Below are 22,988 nucleotides of genomic sequence, written 5' to 3'. Positions count from 1 at the left end.
GAGCCATAGACCCTACTCTTCCCTGTTCCATAGAGAGTCTCACAGGGCAGCACAGGGAAGAGGGAACTGTAGCATTCCAGGTGGAAGAAACATCATCCTTGAGGCTTGCCTGGTAGACCAGGCAGATTCGAGGACCCAAAGCACTTCCCTGCATCCAAAGGTATGATGAACAGAAGCAGAGCCTGGAGAGTTTGAGTGTTTGGCCTTATCTTGAAGGTGGTGGGAAACCACGTGATACTTTTAGACAAAATGGACTCTCAGACTAAAGATAACAAAATGGTTATCTGAGTCACCTTTTCAGCACAGAGCTCAAAAAGCTACTGAGGGGGACTTGTCTGTTGTTTGGTTGGCTACAGGATCCCACAGGGATGCAGAGATTGAACTGATGCCTTGAGTGGATTCACTTGGCTGTCCTCTGAGTCCAGCACAGTGCCTGGTCTATAGAATGCACTAGATAAATGTATGAATGAGTAAATGAATCTGTGAATAGTTGAATAAATAGAAGAAAGAACACAAGAATAAGTGACAAAATCAGCTAAGGAGAGCGTGAATGAGTGAGTGGAATGAGCAAGTCCAAAATCATCGTTCGCAGGCGGCCTAAGTAATGCTGAGGGCTGTTAGCAGCAAAAGCACAGGCTTCTACCTGCCTTACCTTGGACCGGCCTGCCACAGCCCAGCTCCCTCAGCACCACACGGCTCAAAGGCAGCCCCTGATGACTGTGATCATGAAGGAACTCCTCCCTCTATTCCCTCCACCTGTCCCTGGTAGCCACACACTCAGTACCTGGCGGCTCCTCTTTGCAGGGGACTCTATTGCTGTTTCCCCATCCACGTGGTCTCCGAAGAGTTAGTCATTTCACAGCAAAGGCAAAGGAGGAGGTACCCTTCACAGTGACTTCACGGTTGCTGCAGGGTGCGCATCTCTAAGCAGCAGGAGCATCAGCCTGGTGAAGGAGCTGAGCTTCTTAGGGCGCGACTCAGCACAAGGGGACCCTGCCTTGAAGCATGTCCAAGAGGGGTGATTCTCCACTGTGCCGTGTATAGTGGCGGGTTGAAATGTAGCCGCGGCTGTCCCAGTCAGAGGCCTTCTGCTCCCTCTTAGTCTAAGCGGACCTTTTCCCAGGCCTCGGAGAACTTGCTGTATAAAATGTAGGCTGGTGTCAAGTGGTACAGGCAGCGCTTGAGAGCTTGTCAGGCATGCAGGAACCAGAACTGAGACTTCTGTAACATTCCTGGGTCACTCTCGGGGACATAGAAATTCCCAAAGTTCAAGGAACTCTGCTTGGCTAACCCGGGCACCTCAGTGGGACCTGTTAGCCAAGGATTCAGGGAGTCAGACAGACACTGACTAGGTTTTCTGATGCCCTCCACTGGGACAAGAGACAATAGCTCCCTAAGAGGTGACATGAATATTGACACCGGCAGAAGGATATACATTTAGACTTCTGACAGCAAATCACTACACACTAGGCCCAGCACTGTCCTGGCTCTGGCACTAGCTGGATAACCCTGGTCAAGTCAAGCCTTGATTCCCCCCCGTCTGTGAAATGCAGATGCTACACTCTGCTTTTCTACACCATGTGGCTATGAACATGAACGGAAATGAAAGATCTGCCTGCTCTCTATGAAACACATAGTCCGGGGAAAGAGACAGGAGCAGCATCCAGGCCTGAGCTTTTCAGGGGACTGGACCTACATGTCAAAGACCTCTGACCTCAGGAAGACTAGCCAACCTAGGAGGAGGTGCTAACTGGCCAGAATGCCAGATTCCCAAGAAAGCACCTGACTAAGTCAGCCCCACCCACCGAGCTGCCCCCACATGGGAACTGGTGATTGGATTCCTAAGGCTGCATTTTCCCATTTGAAAGGAGAGCTGCCTAAAGACTTCAGGCTCCATCCCATTAGCATTCTAGGGGGTCAGTGTTTCCAGACTGCTAGAGTCATGTTGTTCCCACACACTGTGTGGGTGAGGGAGGCAGCTACACTTTGCAGGAGCCAGATGTACCCACAGCACAAAGAACAAGGGACAGAGCCGTGGAAGCTGAATTTGCTAGTGGTGGAAGGAAGGTGGCAGATGCTTCTTCTCCCATGCTGGCTCTGGTTTGCCAGCTCCATGCAGAATGGAATTCTCCCTGATCCCTGTGTGGCTTCCCCTTCTCACCTTCCAGGTCTCAGCACAGATGTCCCTTCCCCAGACACCAATCCTCTCCTGCCCCTTGTCTTCAAGAACCCCCTCCCTACCCCACTGATAGATCCATAGCCCTGAAACTTTTCTCTTTACAGTGTTTTAGGATTGTTTATTTGTTCGCTTGTGATGTTGATGGCCTCACCCACCCCTCAACATAAAATGTTTCTTTAAAATCCTCCAACATTTAAAGGTATATCACTGGGCCAGATCTGGGTGGCACAGATCTGTAGTTTCAGCTGCTTAGGAGAATCCCAAGGTCCTGGTCTGTCTGGGTTACAAAGTAAGTTCAAGACACCCTGGTTGGTTTAATGAGACTCCTGTATCAGAATAAAGATTTGAAAAAAGTTTGGAGTTGTAGCTCAGTGGCAGAGCCCTTGCCCAGCATGTATGAAGCCCTGGGTTTGGTTACCAGTGCAATAAATAAGGACATAAATAAAAGCTAGATCCTTTCTCTATGCATTCTGATTCGGTTGCTGTGAGCTGGGGCCTGGGCTTTTGCTTGCTTGCTTGCTTTTTTCTTTTTTGATTAATTGATTGATTGATTGTTTTGGAGACAAGGAATCACTCTGTAGAGCAGCCTGGTCTTGAACTGGAGAAAGTCCTCCTGCTTTGGCCTCCAAAGTGATGGGATTACAGGTATGAGCCACCACACTCAGCTGGCCAGGGAGTTTTAACTATACCCTGCCGATTCTTCTGTTCTTCAGGGAGACTGGGGAAGCCTGGGTCCAGATGAAGCACTCTATGAGGGATGGCTGAACTCATACCCTTGGACTGCCAAGCTGTGCCAGACCTATGTGGACTCCCGGTAACTCTGTAGAATGAATGAAGAACTAAGTCCACATGTATTGTGGTACACTGACTCTTCTGTTTCAACAACGCAATGGGCAGACAGGGATTTGCCTATACAGCATAGTACCAAGTACCAGGCAGCTGTGGTCCTTGCCCTCAGAAAGATGACAGTGGATGGGGGCTGGGGAACATTGACTGCAACCAAGACCATGAAAGAAAAAAATTCCATTATGAGACTAGACTCCTTTGCTTTTTAGATGCTTGGCGGGGGTAGGGGGCTGGCCTGGTAGAACCACAGAAAAGAAGCAGTATATTAAAAATAGTATTTTTGGCTAGATAGTAGTGGTGCATGACTTTAATCATAGCACTCAAGAAGGCAGAGGCAGGTGGATCTCTGTGAGTTTGAGGCCAGTCTACTCTACAGAGTGAGTTTCAAGAGAGCCAGAGATACCCAGAGAAACCCTGTCTTGAAAAACTAAAATGAAAAGTATTTTTATAGTGGTATATTGTTTGTGTTTTAATAAATAAAGCTTGTCTGAAGATCAGAGGGCAGAGCTAAGCCACTAGAGTCCAGGAAGTGGAGGCACACACACCTTTAATCCCAGGACTCAAGGCCACCCTGGTCTATGTGAGAGTGGACTGAATCATTCTAAAGAGAAACAGCTCACACCTTTGATCCACTTGGCACTTGGGATGACATACATTTAATCCTAGCAGCTACACCAGTTAACCATAGAGTAGGGTGGTGGTGGTGCATGCCTTCAATCCCAGCACTAGAGCGGAATCTAAGGCAGGATAAGACAGGAACTCACTCTCCTTTCAGAACGAATGTTTAGTAGAGGCAAGAGCTCTCTAGTGGTTGACTGTTTTGCTTTTCTGATCTTTAGCTTGAACCCCAGTATCTGTCTCTCAGTTTTTATTACTCGTGCTACCATTTTTGTTTTCAGTTACACACGGGAGATTAAAAGATTTCAAGAACAGATAAGGGTGCAGGCGGAGAAGTACACTCTCTCCTAAAGCACAAACCCCAGCCCCAGGCATCTGTGAGCACATCTTCAGCCCCGCCCTAAGGACAGACAGGTGAGAGGGATGGGGTACCCAGGGAAGGCTGCAGCTTGAGCAAAGGCCTGGATGCTGGGAAATTCCTTTGTAACAGTAAGTGGCTCATAAGTGACTTGGCACTGTGCTCAAGGCCATGGACTCTTGACTCTATAGGAGTAGAAGGAGGAATGGCAGCCAAGGTCATAGGGCCCATGGGAACTGTTCTGTCTCACCTGCTAGCTAAGAGCCTTGGAATGTGATAGAGGGCCAGGAATGAAGTAGCTAGAAGTTGATACAAATTCACCATTCAAATTGCTGCCTAGCGGTTGAATGGGGTGGTGAGTGCTTGAAATCCCATCGCCCAACAGGTGGAGAGGTAGGAGAATCAGGAGTTCAAGGCCCCTTGAATTACAAGAAGACTCTCTTTCAAAAGCAAAACAAAACCAGACCCACAAAACAAAACAAGATAAATAACGCTGTCTGTGAAATCCTCAGGATTGTGTATCCCATGAGCCCACGCCTTGGTTTCTTCCTCTGTAAAATAGGTGCAATGGGATTTAATGCTCAAAATGTTGTGCTGGGGGTAGTGTCACTGTGTGAACCTGACATGTCTTCTGCAGGCAAATGCTTTGGGTGCTGGTGCTGCTGCTGCCGCTGTGTTTTGGAGAGGCTGTGGCACCTTTGGCTTAGTTGGGGGAAGTAGGTCACTAGGGGTGGGTCTTAGAAGGATGATTCTAGCTACCTACAGCCCTTTCTGCTTCCTGTTTTGCAATAATGTGAACAGCCTTGCCACCTGCTTTGGCTGCCATGAAGTCCGCTATGCCTTCTTCTCCATAATGCTGGGCAGCAACTCTCAGAAAGCATGAACCAACGACAGTCTCTTCTTTTCAAATTTGTTTCTCTGAAGGGTATGGTGACAGTGAGGCAAAGCAGACAGTAAGTCTGGGGCACTCTGCCTGGTGCATAGTAGGTCTTCCTCTTGCTTCCTCTCATTGTCCCTCCTCCTACCACCAATGCATTTTATCTCAGTTGGCTTTGCAGGGCCCATCAATAACATCTTACCAACATCACTTTTGCCAAGTCAACCCCCTCACTCCTGGTGCACAGGGGTGCCTGATCATTTCCACCCACTTCCTGCTTTCCTGAGCACCCCAGCTCTCCTGACTGAGTTCCTTGGCTGTGGTAGACAACAGGACATAGCTCTTGCCACTCTAAAGTCATGGTCAAGATTAAAGGGTGGGGCACTGTCCTCGGCTGGATCTTCAAAATGAAACTCTTTGGATGTGAAAAACGTAGTTCGGTTTCCATGCCTGGCTTAGATATCGGATGCTCATAGAATATGCAGCAACAACAACCCAAAAAAAGGCTCTCACTCCATGTACCGTCAAAAATGTAATGTAATTATTGCGATGCTAAATATCCCCAGCTGTTCTGAGATATTTGAATCTTAAATCAAGCCCGCCTGCCTGCATCCCGCGCTTGCAGCTGGGTGGGTACCACACAAGCACAGAGCTGGGAAACTTCAGGCAGAAACTTCAGGCTTACATCTCCATCTTGCCAATTCTAAGGCCCGGCTTTGCCCCAGCACTGCAATGAGGATCCCCCCAAGTCTGAACTATTAGCAATCTCCCCAAAGAGAACCATGTGCCTTGATGGGGCCATGCAATCTGGCAGGCCATAAGCATCTATCCAAATAGTCCTTCAAATGCATGTGCAGGGAGCATAAAGAGATAGTGTAAAATAAATGGTAATAAAGTGAATAAACACGCGTCTCACTCCAGAGCCTTTGAGGTGCTTCTATAAATCAAATTCTTTCCATAATTTGCTCTGTGAGGCTGTGCTGAGAAGCAGAATCAAACCTCATCTACTTTCCTGGGCAGTAGGCTCAGATTTATGGATTAGAGTTCACAGTGAATGCCCGTGCCATTTCAAAGTGGGAAAATAATTTTTGTTGGGAGGGGTTCCAAGAGAAGATTAAACCCTTCACTTTCAGAGATCAGAGTATCAACAACTTTCAGATCAAATGCGCCATCAGAATCGGAAGGGGGTGGCCAGAATACAGATGTGGGACGGAGAGAGTTCACGCAGGGAGAATCTGATGCTTTGGGGGTAGAAACCACGCAAGGCAAGCTGACGCATGCTAGGCTGAGAGTGGATCGCCAGTGCCTCGGTGACAGCTTGGCCACCCTCTCTGATTCCGTCTGTAGTTTTAGATTCACTTTATTTCTAATTGTGCGTGTGTGTGTTTGTTTGTGTGTGTGTGTGTGTATGTGCACGCGCACATACGTGTATTTGCAGTCATACATGGAAAACAGAGATCCTATCAGGTGTCTTTCTTAGTTATTTCTCCACAGTTTTTTTTTTTTTTGAGACAGTCTCTCACTGAGCCTGTAGCTCACTGATTGGCTAGACTGGATGGCCAGCAAGCTCCAGGGATTGTCCCCAGTGCTATAGTACAGTCACTCTTACCACATGGGGTTTTATGTGAGTGTTGGGAATGCAAACTCAGTTCTTCAAGCTTTCTTGATAAGCACATGATCAACTGAATCATCCCCCCACCTCCCCCACTCAGAATTTTAATTCTGAACTTGATACTAAAGTCACCAGCTTGCCCAGAGAAATGTGATGTAAAACTTGCACAGTGACATGTGACACAGTAGGAGGCTGTTCCTCTGGAGCCTTGGAGGACCTTTTTGGAAGAAGTGAGATTGTCACCTATTGAGGAAGACACTAGGACCTACTACACATCTCTTTGATGCATTTATATACCCAAGCCGTCACACCTTCTGTACTGACAGTCAAATTTTATCAGTAGTCCACGACTGATTCTCGATAAACAAATTGTAACAGATCAATATACTAGATTTAAATTTCATAACGATCACACATGGGGGGGTGTGATCTGGGTTTTACAAATGAGATAAGCAGTTCCCACCAGCTACTCACTTAACACCTGGAGGAGCTGGGATTTGAACTTGAGTCTGCCTGATTCTTTCCTCCTGATCCACTTTGCCCCAATGCCTTTTTCCTGTTTCCGGGGCATAAATTCCCAAGCTTTGCATGGATATAAGTGTAATTAAATTATTCCCATGCTTCTCTGGAAAACAGATATGTGTTTGTTACAAATTCTTTTGCTTTTTAAGGAAGGCCCTGACCCTTAACTACCCAGTCTGGCTCACGACAGTGGATGATGGCCTGAACTAGAATACATTTTATACTTCTGAAGCCATTTGGCTGATACAAGCTTCTGATTTCTCGGAAACAAATTACACAAACTGTAGCCACTTCAAACACCACATGTTTATCGTCTTACTGGCCTTTTTCAAGGTGTCCACAGGCTGTGCTTCACCTTGAGGTCTCAGAGCAATCTTTTTTTTTTTTTCTTGCCTTTTCCAGCTTTTAGGAGCTGCTGTCATGGCCACCTCCCGTGTCTTCAAAACCATCACTTCAAATCTCTGTCTTTGACTAAGTTCTGCTGCAGGGCTTAAATATCCCTCTCTGACATCCAGTCCTTTCTTTCTGATTTCCTCCCTCCTCTCCCTCTCTTCTTCTCCCTCCCAATTCCTTTCCCTCCTCAGTACCAAAGCTTTTAGCCAGAGTCTCAAACATGCCAGGCAAGCACACTATCAGCAAGCTGTATCCCTAGCCCTCCTTTTTTTTTCCATTTTATTTAGAGACACACTCTCATTTAAGATGCCCAGGCTGAACTTGAACTTATTCTTTAGCCCAGGTAGTCCTCGAAGTTATGATCCCTCTGCCTCAGCCTCCCAAGTATCTAGGATTACAGGCTTGCACCACCAAGACTGCCTTCTTTTTCTAACTTACAAGGACCTATGATCACAATGGGCTCACCCAGATAACCCAGTATGATCTCATGTCAAATTCTTATTCCATCCAGTCTGTATAGGTAAGACAGTCACAGGCTCTAGGGAGGGGGACACAGGCAACTTCATGGAACCATTGCTCAGGGCATTTGAGACTTGAATTTTATGGGGCCTTGCTCCTGAAGTGGAGGAAAGATAGGAGTCTAGGGAGGGGTATCTGTCAAGCTCCCCAAGGAACTGAGTGGCAGGTGCAGCAGCGGAAGCAGCATTGATTGGGGCAACCTCTACTATACCAACGCTGGTAGCTTGGCACTTTGGTTTGGTGGATGCTCTGGCTGGGCCCATAGCCCTCTACTGACCCAGATTTGCTATAGCAGAGGCTGCAGCTGTGTTTCCCAGTGATTCTAGCATTCCTCCCTAGACCTTTCTCTACAATAGAATGCTGTGCCCCGGTAGACTTTTACAGGACCTGGGAACTGGCATGACTGAGAGCTGCACCAGCGGCTTCCCCTTGATTTTCTGGAGCTTCAAGACGTTCACAACCTTGCATCTCAAAGAGCGGATCACGGACTAGCATCGTCCACGTCATTAGGAGCTTGCGAGAAATACTTGCCAGGCCCTGCCCCTACCTATCGAATCAGCATGCCTGTGTGGAGACCTAGGAATCTTGCCATGTAATATATATAGCTCAACCTATAATGTTTCTTAGGGAAACTGAACTCAAATTTTACCTATTCTTCTATTTCCTGTGTGTGATGCTGGGCAAGACACTTCCTTCTTTGGTATCTGTCGTCAAGCAATAGGTATCCTCCATCACTGCAGGGGTAAACGAGATGGGATGTGTGTTACAGTTTCCTCCCTAGACTGGGAGGATGAGAGATGCAGGCTTGTTTGGTCAAAAGGTAATGGCTATGGTGTAGTACAAAGAATGCTGACTTTGGGACCCTGAGATCAACATTTCTTTTCTGTGACAGTGGGCCAGGAATCTACCTGTATGTCAGTTTCCTCGTTTGTAACAGGGAGAAAGGGACACTTTTGACATGCTCTGGGGAACTAACTTCCTCAGCTCATCCTCCGTCTCTGTTTGACCAACAGTTCATGTTCCGATCATTTGTTAGAGCTGGCCTGAGTGGGTTCTCACTTTGGCAACCAGTAGGTTTTCAAGTTATCGGTTTCCTTGAAAGACTGAAAAGGACCATTCAGAGCAGACCAGGACACCAGGAGAAGTTCCTACTCTTGAGCCCCTCCCCTCCCACAAAGCTGCTGCTGTCCGTGGCTGCCGGAGCAGGGGGATGGCAAGTTCAGGCTGGGCTCTCACTCTTTAGAGCCATCTCTGCCTCCAGGAGTGCAGGTCATGGAATCCAGCCTGACTTCTGTGGTCCATACCAACCAGCAGTAAGCGCTTCCAATGAAGACTTTGGGAACTGAGCCATCCCCTTCCAGGAAGGTTTATTTTCATCAACACCTGAGAGCCGGCAGCTTTAGAACTGGGTCAATCTCTGGTTAAAATCTGACGGGGCTGCTTTCTCGTGTGTGACCTGTGATTCCCCTGAGCCTCGCTTTCCTGATCTGAGAAATGGGTTCCACAGTGCTCATGAGAGTCCGATAAAGGGGATTGTGGTACATGGAACAGGTGCCTAACACAGATCCCAGTCCCGCTGTTGGCATGGCAGGGACTTCCTTTCACAGCCAACAATAAAGGATAAAGCCCCTTGACCTTTGCGAATCTCTTTGCCGGGAACAGATTAGATTTATGATCATCCTGGTAGGTCAGTTACTGGCACACAGTAAGTATTTATCGAGCCTTGGTTGATGGGATTTGAGCATCTACCCAACCAAATCAGTGGGGTCAAAGCTATGCACGTTCAGAGAAAATGGCCTGGTTATTGCTCCAGCCCTTCTCGATTGGGAAGACGTCTGATTGATGCCTTCATGACCGGCCACAGTGGCCCCCAAATAGCCACTATCGGAATTAGCCTGATGTGGGTCAATTTGGATATCTGCAGACCTGGATAGAGTTTATGTTGGATTCCCTAAACTAATTTCCCTGAAGTCAAATAACTGGTAGAGGTCTTTTCATGTGTCTTGTATAAATGTCTATTTAATCACCGTCCTGTCTCCAGCTCTTCAATAATGTCTGTGTTCCCCCCATAATCACTGTTTCAGTTCTGCAAAGAAAAGGAATGGATGGCCGAGACGCTCCAGCCATCTGCAGCATCTGAGCCCTCTTCCCCCTGACTGCCCACTTGAATGGAGAACTCTGCTGCTAAATCCCACTGGCCATTTGGCTCATATCCTATTACTGCAGAAGAGAGTCCTGAGGCCAAAGATACGCAGCTGGCCAGGGCTAAGATGAGGCTGGACTGGTCTTTCTACAGAATGCCCCCTGTCCCCTCCTCAACGCTGCTCCTTTCTCATCGGGCTGCAAAGAGCGCATGGGCTCCTGCAGTCATGGCAACTTGGGTTTGACTTGGCCTTACTACCCGCTGGCTCTTGACTTGAAACACATTGCACATCCTCTCAGGGTGACATTTCCTCCATTTATAAAGCACGGATTATCACAGACTGTCCAGGGTTACTGTGAAGATGACATGCAACAAGCCAGCCAGGGTCTGGCCTGTCAGAGATGCCCGATGCTATCTGCCTTTGCCCTTCACTGTAAATGTTCATGCAAGTAATAAAAATGGAAACGGCTCCCATTTATTGAATGCTTGCTTGATGCCAGAAACTGGTCTAAGCACTTTACATGTAGTAGCTCATTTATTCCTCTTTCTATAAAGACAGAAGTATTTTTTTTTTCTCGACTCCCTCCCTAAAGCTATCTATCCTCACAGCCACTAGACTGCCTGGCCTAGCAGCATTTCAACAGAATTTGCTGATTTCAAACAATATGTTACTGAAATCATTTCTTGTTTTCTATTGCTGGCTCATAACAGACCGTTGGCTTGATGTGGCAAAATGTGCTAAAAAAAACTAAATGTTGTTTCCTTGGCTTATAGCATGTACGAATGGTCCAAAACTGAACTAAAGGTTAGCTCCTACAGAAAGAGGGATAATATGGAGGTGGGTATGAAGGGAAATAGCCCCAGTGGACTTAGAAATGAGGGCGGAAGGTAGGTACCGGGACACAGGTACAACAGCGTTAACAGCCAAATGAAAAACACGTCAGAATTTTACTGTAAATTTCAAAACTTTAGCTGGGCCCCCAGGTACCGATCACAATCACACTATTGCCTTGGGACCTTTCAAGGACCACCTCACCCCAGCTACCTTGAACTGGTCCCAGGACCCAGAAGGCACCTGCTCAATCTCACACCTTTGTGCTCCCTCCTGCACTCTCTTGTCTGTGCATGATTCTCTTTGTCTTTTGCTCTCCTGCTTAGTCTTCAAGATTCACCTCTTCCAGGAGGCCATCAGAGGTCACCAGTCTGATCTGGATACTTCTGAGTCCACACTGAATGCTCTTCATCCTAATTCATGCATCTCTGCAGGTTCCTGAAGGGCATTTACCAAGCCTTACTTACTTCTCTATCTCCAATGTCTAGAAAAGACCTTGGCACAGAGTTGACATATAATAGGCACTGGTTGATTTGATGACTAAGCTAAGAATGAGCATACCCAACTCCCTCAGTTAAGCAGTCATGGTAAGATATTATAATTATGGTGATAATACTTAGTAACTCTTACCACCAGGTAACAGTACACAGTGCCTAACTCTTTCTCTATATTGTAACAATGTCTCCTGAATATTGAGCATCCACTGCCATCCAGGCACAATTCAGTCACTGCACATACATACATACATACACACACACACACACATACATATCCCTCCTATATCTGGGAAGGAGAACTTATCACTGGAGGCTCAGAAGCAAAGTGTCTGCCCAGGGAACACAGCTAGGAAGGGACAGACCTAAAGTCCAAGGCCAGGTCTGCTTGATACTTTCCCCTGAAGCATGCTGTTTCCCAGAGAGGGCAATGGCCCCGTGTTCTTGAAGTAGAGCCTGCCCTGCATTGGTCTGTCTCTTCCTCTTTAAGCCCCAGGGCTCTCAGAGCTCTGCCTCACAGCTCTGCTTCCTGCCCAGACTTCTGTCTCCAATGCCAGGAGCTACAGTGGAGCCAGCGTGTGCAGAGCCGAGGTTCATGGCCGATGCCAGGGAAACAACACAGGCTTTCAGAAGCGGGCACTGCTCTGCCTGACTGCTGAGTGATGAAACCTTGCCCAGTTTAACAAATCCAGGGCCATCAGTGAACATGCCCAGAATGGGCCTGGAGAATGAACCCAACGGACTGCCCTGGGCAATAAATTTCTCTCCCATTGGTGTTTGTTTTCAGACCGTGGGACTAATGAGAGACAGCTGGCACACTGCCAGACCACCTCCTGTAAAAGCCCCACCCTTCACTTGTTGCTCTATCTATTATCTGACAACCTGGGAATCCTGGGTGCCTGGTAACTGCTTAACAGCTTGCTCCTACACCACAGGCTGCCAGGTACCCACCAGCAATGCTAGAAGGAGCCAGCCTAGACCCAAGAAGACAGACGATCCTGCAGATACCTCATGAAGACACTCATTTCCCAAGCTTCTCCTGGGCATCTGCTATGTGTCAGGTTCTGTGCTGGGAGCTGGAGACAGCGGTAGAACTAGATAATTCCTTCCCTTGTCTGAAGGAGGAGGCAAGCACAGACTTAGGTACAGTGACATGCGCAGGGAAGTAGAGACGAATGGGAAGAAAGCTGGCTGTTGCTATTATTAATTATTAATAATAATATTTATTATTAATTATTATTATTATTATTAATATTTATTTTTAGTGGTGCTTAGTGGAGTGGAAAGGCTCCAAGCCAAAGAAATCTCTCTCTCTCTCTCTCTCTCTCTCTCTCTCTCTCTCTCTCTCTCTCTCTCTCTCTCTCTCTCTCTCTCTCTCTCTCTCTCTCCTTCTCTCTCTCTCTCACACACACATACACACACTCATAGACTCAGGATCTGAGCAGCCATGTATGTGACCCAAGAATTCCTGCCCTCAGCTTCTGCATCACTGGGCTACTCCACCAAGGATGGCAAAGGCAGTTAGAAGAAAGCCTTCCCGATGGATGTGCTCAGTGTCACGAACTCCCCTGAAGTAGCTTCTGAAGTCTACAGGTGGAAAAAAAACCCTACATCATGCCTTCTTATAGAACTAGAAACTTCCAGGTCAGAACCCAAATCACAGTCCACCAGGGTCACTTTGAATCCCTAGGGCACAAGCCTTTGGGGATGGAAGTTAGTACTTTCCCTTCAGTGGGTGTGGCTGACAAATTCTGATTGGGAGAAACTGTATGATCCTGTGGAAGGACCCTGCTGTCCTCAGCTCCTTACTTCCTGCCCCACACAACTCGTGCCCATGGCTGCCATGGAGGCTGAAGCCAGGTGGTGTGTCTTCAGCATGCAGAGTTAGGTTAGACTATCTACCTGAGCCACCTGGGAAGGCTCCTCTTCCCTTCTCCTAGCTTTGAGAAGGCATGGGACTTACGGGGAGGTGGTCAGGGTAGGAGACAAGATTCTTACTCAGGTTTTTCCAATAGGAGCTAGGCCCAGGAGTAGAGAGGAAGGGCTTCCCGTGACTTCATGCTAAGTTAGACTTTGAACTTGCTGATTTCCAGCATGAGACTGCTCTTCGCAGTTCACTCCTCATTTTAAATATAGGAATGAAAGCCATTGCTAGCTCAGGTCTGCTGTGATATTGGAAGGGAGTCCTGGCGTCAGACAGCAATTCAATATGCTTTGAAAACCAATTGTCCAATGCAGAATTGCATTGAAGAGGCTGTATGTCAGGCAACTTAGAGCTGATACTTAGATGTAACCTTGAACTTCAGTCTAGCACTAGAAGTTGTTCACCAGTGGTCAGTCAAAAAAATGACTGACCACAGGAGTTGCTGCCCAAATTCGTTGGCCTCTATGGACTACACTTGAGGTTCTGAAAGAAGCCTTGTAGAAGCATATGTTAACAGCATTCCCTGCTTGCTAAGGCAGTGAGTCTCAAGTGGGAGACAGTCTGAAGGGCAGCTGAAAAGCCCTCCCCCCAAACATGGAATGTGATAGAGAGGAATAATTCAGATTTACTCTATATTCAGATAGCAAAAATCAACAGAGTTAAGACTGAAGCTGAGGGTGGCATCTCAGACAAGAAATAACTAGAATAGCCAATCAGAGACTGGCATCAACCCAACACCTGTTGAAACCGTGGCAACTCTGCCATCCCGGGAAAAGCTTTGTCAGCAACGAAACCATCAGGCGAGCGCATTCTGCCAGTTCTGCTCACAAACGCACACCGACCTTCCCTGCATGGGTAGAAAAGCCCAAGCCCACCTGAGGCGCATTTACACAGAAAATGCTGGACGGGCTCGCACCACGCTGGGGCCTGGCACCAGAGCTCTTCTGAGACAGACTGCACAAGGCAGCTACCTTCTGCCTGACATCTGCGGTCTCCAGACCCACAGTGTGGGGGAAGCAGCGCAGCAAATGGCTCACAAATCCTTAGCACAGCTTCTCTTGGCCCTGGCTGTTTGCACTTGTGACCCCCCCCCCAACTTTCCCAGCTTCAGGCTATTCCTCCAACCAGGAAGAGCCACACTAACACCTTACAGGGGTGGCGGGGAGTGGGATGGGGTGGGTGCGGAGTCCCCAAATCAGCAGAAGGATGCCACTGCCTCCAAGAGGCCCACAACTTTGGTGAGCTCCTCTACAGTGTTTCTCCAAATCAGCAGACCGGTGCCACTTCCTCAAAGGGGGGCCACAACTTTGGTGTTCGTTAACCTTCTGGGAGTTTCCTCCTGCATTTTGTGTGGAACTCTGAAACCATAAACTGCTTGGGATCTTAAGCTGTCTTAAGAATTCTGCGGGATTCTCCTGTTAGCCTATTTTTGGAAGGTTTTGTATTTGTTCTCCTCACAGACAACAAGCCTCCATTTAAGACAACTCTAAAGCCCAGACAGAGAGCAATAGCTTTGAGACCCATGAACCCTATTCAGAGCGGGAGCCATAGATAATAGCGGGAGGAGTTCTGGGGCTGACACTGGACCCAACAGTATTAAGTATTGAGGTGACTTCCTAGACAGAGCTAAGCTCAAGTTCCCCACCACCTGAAGACTCAAGGGACTCAAGAGCGGTTCTGCCTGGGCACTGAGAAGCGGTGACACCCAGTCAGGAAACGGTGACACTCACAGGGGCCTGGTGTCCAGTCCCTAGGGGCCCAACTAAGAGCCTCAGGACTCCTGGGAAGCGCGGGGTCAGAAGGGGCGGGTTTGCGCGGAGGGCAACTCACTGAGGAGAAGTTGTGCGGGCCACAGAGCTCGCCCCGGTACTTGCAGGAGAGCAGCATGTCCTCCAGCTGGTGGCCCAGGCGGTCCATGAAGGCAGCGCTGATGCCCTCGAAGTGGCGCGGCGGCAGGAAGAGGCGGAAGTCGGCCAGCTTGCGGAACCACTGGCGGCGCGGCTCGTCACCCCGCAGCAGCTCGCTGACCAGCGGGCGCGCCGTGCGGTTGGGCAGCAGCAGCCCCAGCCAGTGGCCCGCGTAGTAGAGGTCCCCCTTGGAGAGGCGCGGGAAGCGCAGCGGGTTGTTGTTGCACACGGTGACGGCGGGGAACGGCAACTGGCGGCTCCACTCGCGGTGCACTCGAGTGTGTGACGGGAAGCTGAGCCAGTAGAGCAGACGGTTCGAAGACCAGGACAGCAGCAAGCCGAGAGACGTGCAGAAGGCCAGCACCCACAGCGCCCGCCGCTGGAAGGAGCCTCCCGTCGCCGTGCGCCCCGGGCACATGTGCCGCAGCCCGTGCAATTTAGTGCGACTCAGTGACGGCCGCCCCCTGCGGGCAACCCCTGGCCCCTGCAGTGCCCGATCGCCACTCCGGTCGCCCCCGGGCTGCCTGGCTGCCGCCACCGCCGCGGACGCCGGCTGCTCGCGGGCCATACGGAAGCGTCCCGGGCCGGTGAGAGCGGTCGCGGGCAGCCGGGCTCCGCCGCTCCGACTCATTCATTCAGCCCGAGGCTGGCGACAGCGGCGGCGGCCCCGGTCGGGCGGAGCCGCCATGGGAGTCCGCAGCAGCAGTGGGAGTAGCAGCAGCCACGCGCAGCCTGCGCCAGGGAAGCCTGCGCCCGACAGGAGCTCCGGTGGCGCGGCATGCCCTCCCGGCGTTGCCACCGCCGCCTCCGCGGGCGCTCGCCCGGGACTGAGTACAGCCCCGGCCCGCCGCCCCTGGCTCTGGCCTCCCCCGAGTGCCTCCCAGGCTCTGCTAGCCCCGAGTCTTCCAGGAGGATGCGAGTTACCGGGCACTACCTCCGGAGGGGCCCCAGTGGGAGCCGCCTTTCCAATCGCTGGGCGCTGTGCCCGCCGTCCTCCCCTCGATCTGGACCTCGGGGGACCCTGAGCTGAGTCCCCCTGCACCGACTAACCCCAGTTTTTACACTGATGCCTACAGAGGGGCCACTGGACGACCATGCCTGGTTTGAACAGTCCCGGGGACCCCACCAGTCTGGCCGGTAGCCCAGCGGCGCTGGGACATGCGAGAGAAGGCGCCAAGGAACGAGCGCCCCCAGAGGCGCTCCGCGGTTCCAGGCTCGGCGGGTGGGGTGGGTGTGTACTGGGGTGAGTGGTCGCCGACTGGCGACTTCCTCCTTCCCTTTCCTCCAGGACCCTTCTTTCTCACGACTACGGGGGCTGCCTTCCGCCGAGACGGTCCCAGGCTTCTCCAAGTCCAGTTCCTGAGTCCCGTGAGGTGTCTACTGTGACGGTCTGGGGCCGGGGGGCTTTTCAGGGAGTCCTGCGGAAAGCCACTCGCTGCCGGGCCCCTCCAAGGTTGCTGGTTCCGGGGAACTATCGTTTCTCCTCTCGGTACGGACAGTCTCCAGAAAAGCACAGCTGCGCTGCTCCTTGCCTCTTCTCCTCCCCAGGCGCCGGGAGCTGGGAACTGCGGAGCCCAGGCAACACCTCCTGGGGCTAATCCGGACTCGCTGCTGTTCCGAGCTCGCTGCTCCGTGGGCCGATCTCCTCACAAGACTCCAAGTCCACGATGGCGGTGGCAGTGATAACGGCTGCGGCTGCGCTCCTCTATCAATGGCCCGGCCCTCCTCGGGCCCCGGGCGAACTTGGGCAGCAGCCGCGCGAGGCTGGCGCGGCTGGTCTCTGAGCACCTGCTACTGCGCTGGCTGGCCCCACGGCTCCGGGCGGGCGGGGCGGCGGCGGCCGCGGCGAGCGCTGTGCGCTCCTGGAGAGGCGGTGCTGACGCTCCCGGCTCCTCCTTGCTGCATTTTAATTCCTGGCCACTGTGGCCGCTGCACACCAAGTGGGAAGCCTCTTGCTGGAGTTGTGTGGGAGAAGGGGAGAGCACAGATGTGGCCGGTTGTGCCGGCTTGCGAAAGAGATTGAAAGTAGTAAAAACATTGTGTTTATGTGCAATCTTGTGCAAAGAAGTGAGGGACGCCTGGGCGTGTGAGATGGGCTAGAGAAAGAAGGGGCTGTGCAGCCTGGGCACTTGAGCAAGTGTGAGTGCAGTGTCGTGCTGGAGCTGTGTAGGATGTGAACTGTTTATATGCGAACGGGCATTTGTGCCAAACTCTTGAATTCGTGAGACTGCCTGTGGGTGATGTACTGCGGCTGCTGGGATGTGTCATAAGTGGAAAAGTGCCTATGATGGGCTGTATGCTCTGCATATGCATGTCCTTGGTGTTAGGTATGAATGGTGTAGTTTCTGATTTGCATGTGTATGGGTGTTTAGAAAGGACTGTGTGCTCAGATGTTGGGAGGAGTTACAGGACTTCTGGCAGGGACAGCTCTTCCTCTCTATCTCTAGAAACTTACCAAGTGTCCCAGCCCCTTCTCTCCCTGGTGGTGGAGGGAAGGGAAGGGTGGTAAAGGGGGCGGCTTCCCTAGACAAGAGGCTCCATTATTCTCCCTCCGAGAAGCACCCAAGCCTTCCACTAACTCCTGGACACTTATAAACCTTTGATGCTGCCTTTTTAAATATTGTGCCTTAACTTAACTTTCTTGGGGGCTCTGAATGAGGTTTGTGATTACAACAGGCTCCATTTCCTAAGTGATGAGAGAGGCCAGGGCTTGCCCAAGGCAGCACAGCTGGGCAGTAGTTAGCTGGATGTCCCATTGGGTCTTGTCGTCTTTAGCCTTGTTTCAAGAGGTCTGCACTGGCTAGATCTGTGTGTCGTTTGACACAATTAGAGCCATCAAAGAAGAAGGAGCCTCAGTTGAGGAAATACTTCCACAAGATCCAGCTAGAAGACATTTCTAAATTAGCGGTCAATGGGGGAGGACCCAGCCAGTGGTGGGTGGTGCCATCCCTCGGCTGGTTGTCCTGGGTTCTATAAGAAAGCAAGCTGGGCAAGCTCTGTGAAGCAATCCAGTAAGCAGCACTCCTCCATGGCCTCTCCATCAGCTCCTGCCTCCAGGTTCCTGCCCTGTTTGAGTTCCTGTCCTGACTTCCTTCAGTGATTAACAGCAAGCTGAAAACCCTTTTCCTCCCCAACTTGCTTTTTTGGTCATGGTGTTGTGTCACAACGATAGAAACCCTGACTAAGACAAGACCTCTTTCAAGACACTGAGATAGGGCTGGGATTCTGCTCCTGTGGCTGCCTGGGTATGCAGGGTCCGCAGGACTCTACACAGACTTTCTAAACATCACAGTGACAGTCAGCCCTCTGTCTTCCCTTACTATGGGATAAAAAGGGTTTCAAGACATTTCTGAGAGCAGATACAATGCATGAAGGACCCTGAGGAGACAGATATCCCTGTGGGTGGTGCATCAGAATTCTGGGATAGGAGACCTGGGGATGGAATATTTGGGAAGAGGAGGAATTCACAACTTTAGTGCTCATTCAGCCAGATCTGTGATCTCCATGCAGGAGGCAAATAGGGCTAGAGTGGCTTTGCTATCCCCACTGGCTTGGGGGCTTCCCTTCCATGGAATAACTCCTGTACCTAGGCTCTGGAGAAGAGGGTCTCTGAGCTCCTCCCTCTCACTCAGCCACACATCCATATGTACATACACAGCACACTTGTCCACAAACACCGGCACACACTATACATATACACAAGTCCTGCATGGTTCAGACAACCACACAAATACATGTGACACATAAGGAACATGCACATAAACATGCATGCCATATATCTTACACATATGTACAATACACATTGTACACTGTACACATGTACACAGGATACAAATATACACAACCATCTATTACTCATAACTCATGTATTCACAATCAAGTACACATGCAGACAATACACATGCTATGTGTATAGGTGTCCATGCTCATACTCCAAGCACATAGCTACACACACCGGAAGGCCCTTTTCCTTTTAATTTATTATTTTAATTTTGTTTTGTTTTTAAGACAATTTCTCTATGTTGCCCTGGCTGCCCTGGAATTCACTCTGTAGACCAGGATGGCCTGGAACTCACAGAGATCTGCCTGCCTCTGCCTCTGGATTAAAGGAACAAGCCACTGCCACCTGGCTCATGGAAGCCCTTTTCATATACCTGGGGAAGAAACTGTCACTGCTGGGCAGTGCTGGGGGTCAGTTTTGGATCTGGTTTCCTGGTTTCTCTGAGTCTGTTAGCTAATGGTTAGGAGGAAGTTCTGCAGGCGTCTGTGTTCCACAGCCCCTACAAAAACTCCTGCTCTTATACTACCATCTTGGATGCAGGATTCCTGCCCAGGAATTCAGGGACTTCTTCTGACCAAGGAGGTAGCCTGGATGCAGCTACTGTTGAAGCAGACACCACAAGCGTGTGACATCTCCCATCTTTCTTTCTCTGGAGTGGCACAATGCCCTGCTTTGTCAAAAGCCATTCTGGTTGGTCCTGCTGTTAGGGGCTTTTCTTTTCTCCTCAAGATGTACACATGCCACTGTAGGTTGACCAAGTGTCACCTTCACCCTGTATCCCCTGTCCATCCTCCAAATGGACAGCATGTACAATGGGGACATTTTGCTTAGGCCTCCATGGGTCTTGGCATGGAAAAAGAAAATGTGACTCCAAACAAAGATAGTGCCTCTCTTGATGACCGCATGTTCAGCATGTCCCCTAGGTAACAGAGATGCCCCTCCCTCCTCAGTTCTTTGGTCAGCCCAGCAAAATTCTCCCTCCAAATTCCATTGCCTCCCAAGGGATGGCTCCCTTTGTGTATTCTGTTGACTGGTCTTTCTATTGCTATGATCCCAACACACAAACACCTCGTGCTGTTGTCCCAGTGGTAGTTCTCATCATAGCACAGGTCATTGTGTATGTCCAGGCCTTTCCTGAGGCCTCTGAGCCTTTTGAGGACAGTAACTACCCTGCCTCTTTTTTTTTTTTTTTTTTTTTTTTTGTGGTTTTTCGAGACAGGGTTTCTTTGTGGTTTTGGAGCCTGTCCTGGAACTAGCTCTTGTAGACCAGGCTGGTCTCGAACTCACAGAGATCAGCCTGCCTCTGCCTCCCGAGTGCTGGGATTAAAGGCGTGCGCCACCACCACCCGGCACTACCCTGCCTCTTATCTCAGTGTCTAGACATATTGATGAGATCCCCCCCCCCAGTGATACAGGGGAATAGAATGGGGAAAGGAAGAATATTTCTAAAAATAAAATTACATGCCAAACATAGAACAACACATACTTTACCTCATGTCCACCTCCAGTCCTTTAAGGAAGGAATTTTGGTCATCCTCCTACTATTGTTGAACTAAAGCTGGGAGCAGGATTTGAACTGGGTTCTAATCACCATCTCCATCACCATCCTTCCTAAGCCAAAGGGGGGATAATTTTAAAGGTTTTACACTAAAATAAGTTTCATAAGTGTTCGAAGTGTTTAATCTTAGAAAAATATTAATTTTTATCTATTCCAGAGAAGAGGAACTTTTACCACAGAGAGGCTCCCTCGACCCCACACAGCTACTAAGCAGAAGAACAGGGTTTGCATTCAGAGAGCTGGGCTCAACCCCTTGTTCCTCAAGCACAATGACTCCTATGTCATAACTGTTCAATCCTGGTGGATTTTCTTGGGCAGACAAACAAATGAATAAGATTGTATATAAGCTAACCATCACACCCTCTCCACAAAGAAATAAAAAATATAGTACTGGCCGGGCGGTGGTGGCGCACACCTTTAATCCCGGCACTCGGGAGGCAGAGGCAGGCGGATCTCTGTGAGTTCGAGACCAGCCTGGTCTACAGAGCTAGTTCCAGGACAGGCTCCAAAGCCACAGAGAAACCCTGTCTCGGAAAATATATATATATATATTACTATAATACTATAACACCCCCATAATCAGCTTTTAAGAAAAGGTTTTTTTTTTTTTGCTTCCTTATCAGTCCAACATCTACAAATCCATACCTGGCACCTGACATCCTGTGTAATGTCCTGTGTGGGACAGGAGGGTCTTCCCAGGACTCCGTCCACATCCTGGACTGCATCCACCACCACAATTATAAGTTCTTTTCTGTCTTAAAATAAGACTTGGATTGGTTTTGGTTTCTATTTGTTTTGGGGGAAGGTTTTGCCATGTAGTCCAGTCTGACTTTAAACTTCTCATTCTCCTGCCTTGGCCCCTAAGTTTGGGGCCGATAAGTGTGTGAGGCCACATCAGCAGTTACCCGTCTTTATGACTGCGGTGGGCTTTGAGGTTTCAAAAGTCCGAGCCTGGCCCAGTGTCTCTTCCACTCTCTGCCTGCAGATCAGGATGTAGCTCTCAGTACTGCTCTAGGGCCTGGCTGTGCTTTCATGCTCCCCACCATGATGATAATTGGACTAAACCTCTGAAACTGTAAGCGAGCTCCAATTAAATGCTTTCTATTACATTAGCTGCCTTGGTCACAGTGTTTCTTTGCAGTGAGACAATGGAATATCAGATCTGTGACTTCTTTGTCTTTCCCAAGCTTCACTGGGGTTCCTGTTTACTCCCAGGCCCTACCAGTCGGGCATCAGAGTCCATTTCGCTCTGCCCGCCCCCTCCAATGGGAGGCCTCTTGGTTGCTTTAGGCTGCTTCTATCATAGAGCTCTGGGTGAAACCCTTCTTGTGAAGTTCTCCCATTTCTAGGACCTCTTTCACGGAGAGCCTTACAAAATGGTAAGATCTCCCTCTCATATGGGAACCTCAGTTACTCTACGGAATCACAGTCCTTCAGTGCTGAAGGGACCCTTGCATCCAGTTGCCTGATGTCCTCTGGCCTGCCTTGTTTTCCGCAGGAGGTGTCCCTGGCTCTTTCGACTGTTTCTTGTGTAGTTCTGCTGTGGGGGTGGAGGTCCTGAGTGCTGGTCTCCTTATGCTAAAGTCTCTAGCCTTTCATCTGGTGAGCATACAAATCCTGCACTGGGTCTTGCCCTTCTTACCCCTGGTCTTTGTTCCAGGTATCTTGAGAAACCTTTCTTACATCTTTGGGGGTGATATGGATGGCCACCCAGACGTAGGACAATGGCTTCTTGGTGTCCTGGCCTAAAACACTAAGTATGTTTTCCTTTAGAACGATACTGCAGAATTAGCTCGCTTTGCTTTTAGCATTAGAACTCACAGACAAAGCGTGATAAGGGTTTTGTGGTTCCACTGCAAACCTACATCCTTGCTCTTTCTCTTAGTTTCTCCCTTGTGGCTATCAGTGGTTCTGCCTTCCTTTTTTCCTCCCCTTTCCACCTCTCTCCTCTTTTGAGCTCCCCAATCTGTGCCCAAAGCATCACATTGTTCTTACACTGCCCTATCCTGTGCTGAAGGTGGCTTTGGAACTCCTGGAGCCATGGAGGTGTCTGTACCATCACAGGACCTGAGCAAATGTCCAACAGTTACGATGGAGTTTCTCTCACTGGTGTGAAGAGACTGAGAAAGACTTCCTGTGACCATAGCTCATCGTATGTACACTCACTCATTTACTAATCCCTCACCCCGTGGCCTGACACTGTGGCTGGGGCTCCGTCCTTTGCGCCTTCCATCATATTCTGTCATCGTCACTATGTGTGCACACCTAAGCTCTCAGCACTCCCTTTTCCTGTGCTCTTCCTTGCACTCCACAGCTGGTATCTTACCCTATCAATCAGACATGGGGGCCTGTGACTCCCAGAAGGAAGAACAGAGGGTCGATGTCTGCAGAAAGGCTTTGTCGCCATCTGCACAGCGTCAGAAGC

At 49.7% G+C, this 22,988-nt stretch overlaps 1 protein-coding gene across 2 annotated transcripts in view; it reads right to left on the bottom strand.

Moving 5' to 3' along the window:
* The window catches only part of Asic2 (acid sensing ion channel subunit 2), a 1,090,353-nt gene that overhangs the window by 265,041 nt on the left and 802,324 nt on the right, over positions 1-22,988 (bottom strand). Inside the window, exon 1 of one of the 2 annotated variants that reach the window (XM_005349397.2) lies at positions 15,148-17,188. The exons of the other annotated variant lie outside the window; for it this stretch is intronic. Within the exon in view, the coding sequence (XP_005349454.1) occupies positions 15,148-15,855 (708 nt within the window). The 5' untranslated portion in view covers positions 15,856-17,188. Of the gene's footprint in view, positions 1-15,147; positions 17,189-22,988 lie in introns of those variants that run through there. 2 annotated transcript variants of the gene reach the window in all.

This window comes from Microtus ochrogaster, chromosome 7, assembly GCF_000317375.1.
Source record: "Microtus ochrogaster isolate Prairie Vole_2 chromosome 7, MicOch1.0, whole genome shotgun sequence".
NCBI lineage: Eukaryota > Metazoa > Chordata > Mammalia > Rodentia > Cricetidae > Microtus > Microtus ochrogaster.
The sequence above is the reverse complement of the archived record's forward strand: the minus strand, read 5'-3'. Positions and strand labels throughout refer to the sequence as shown.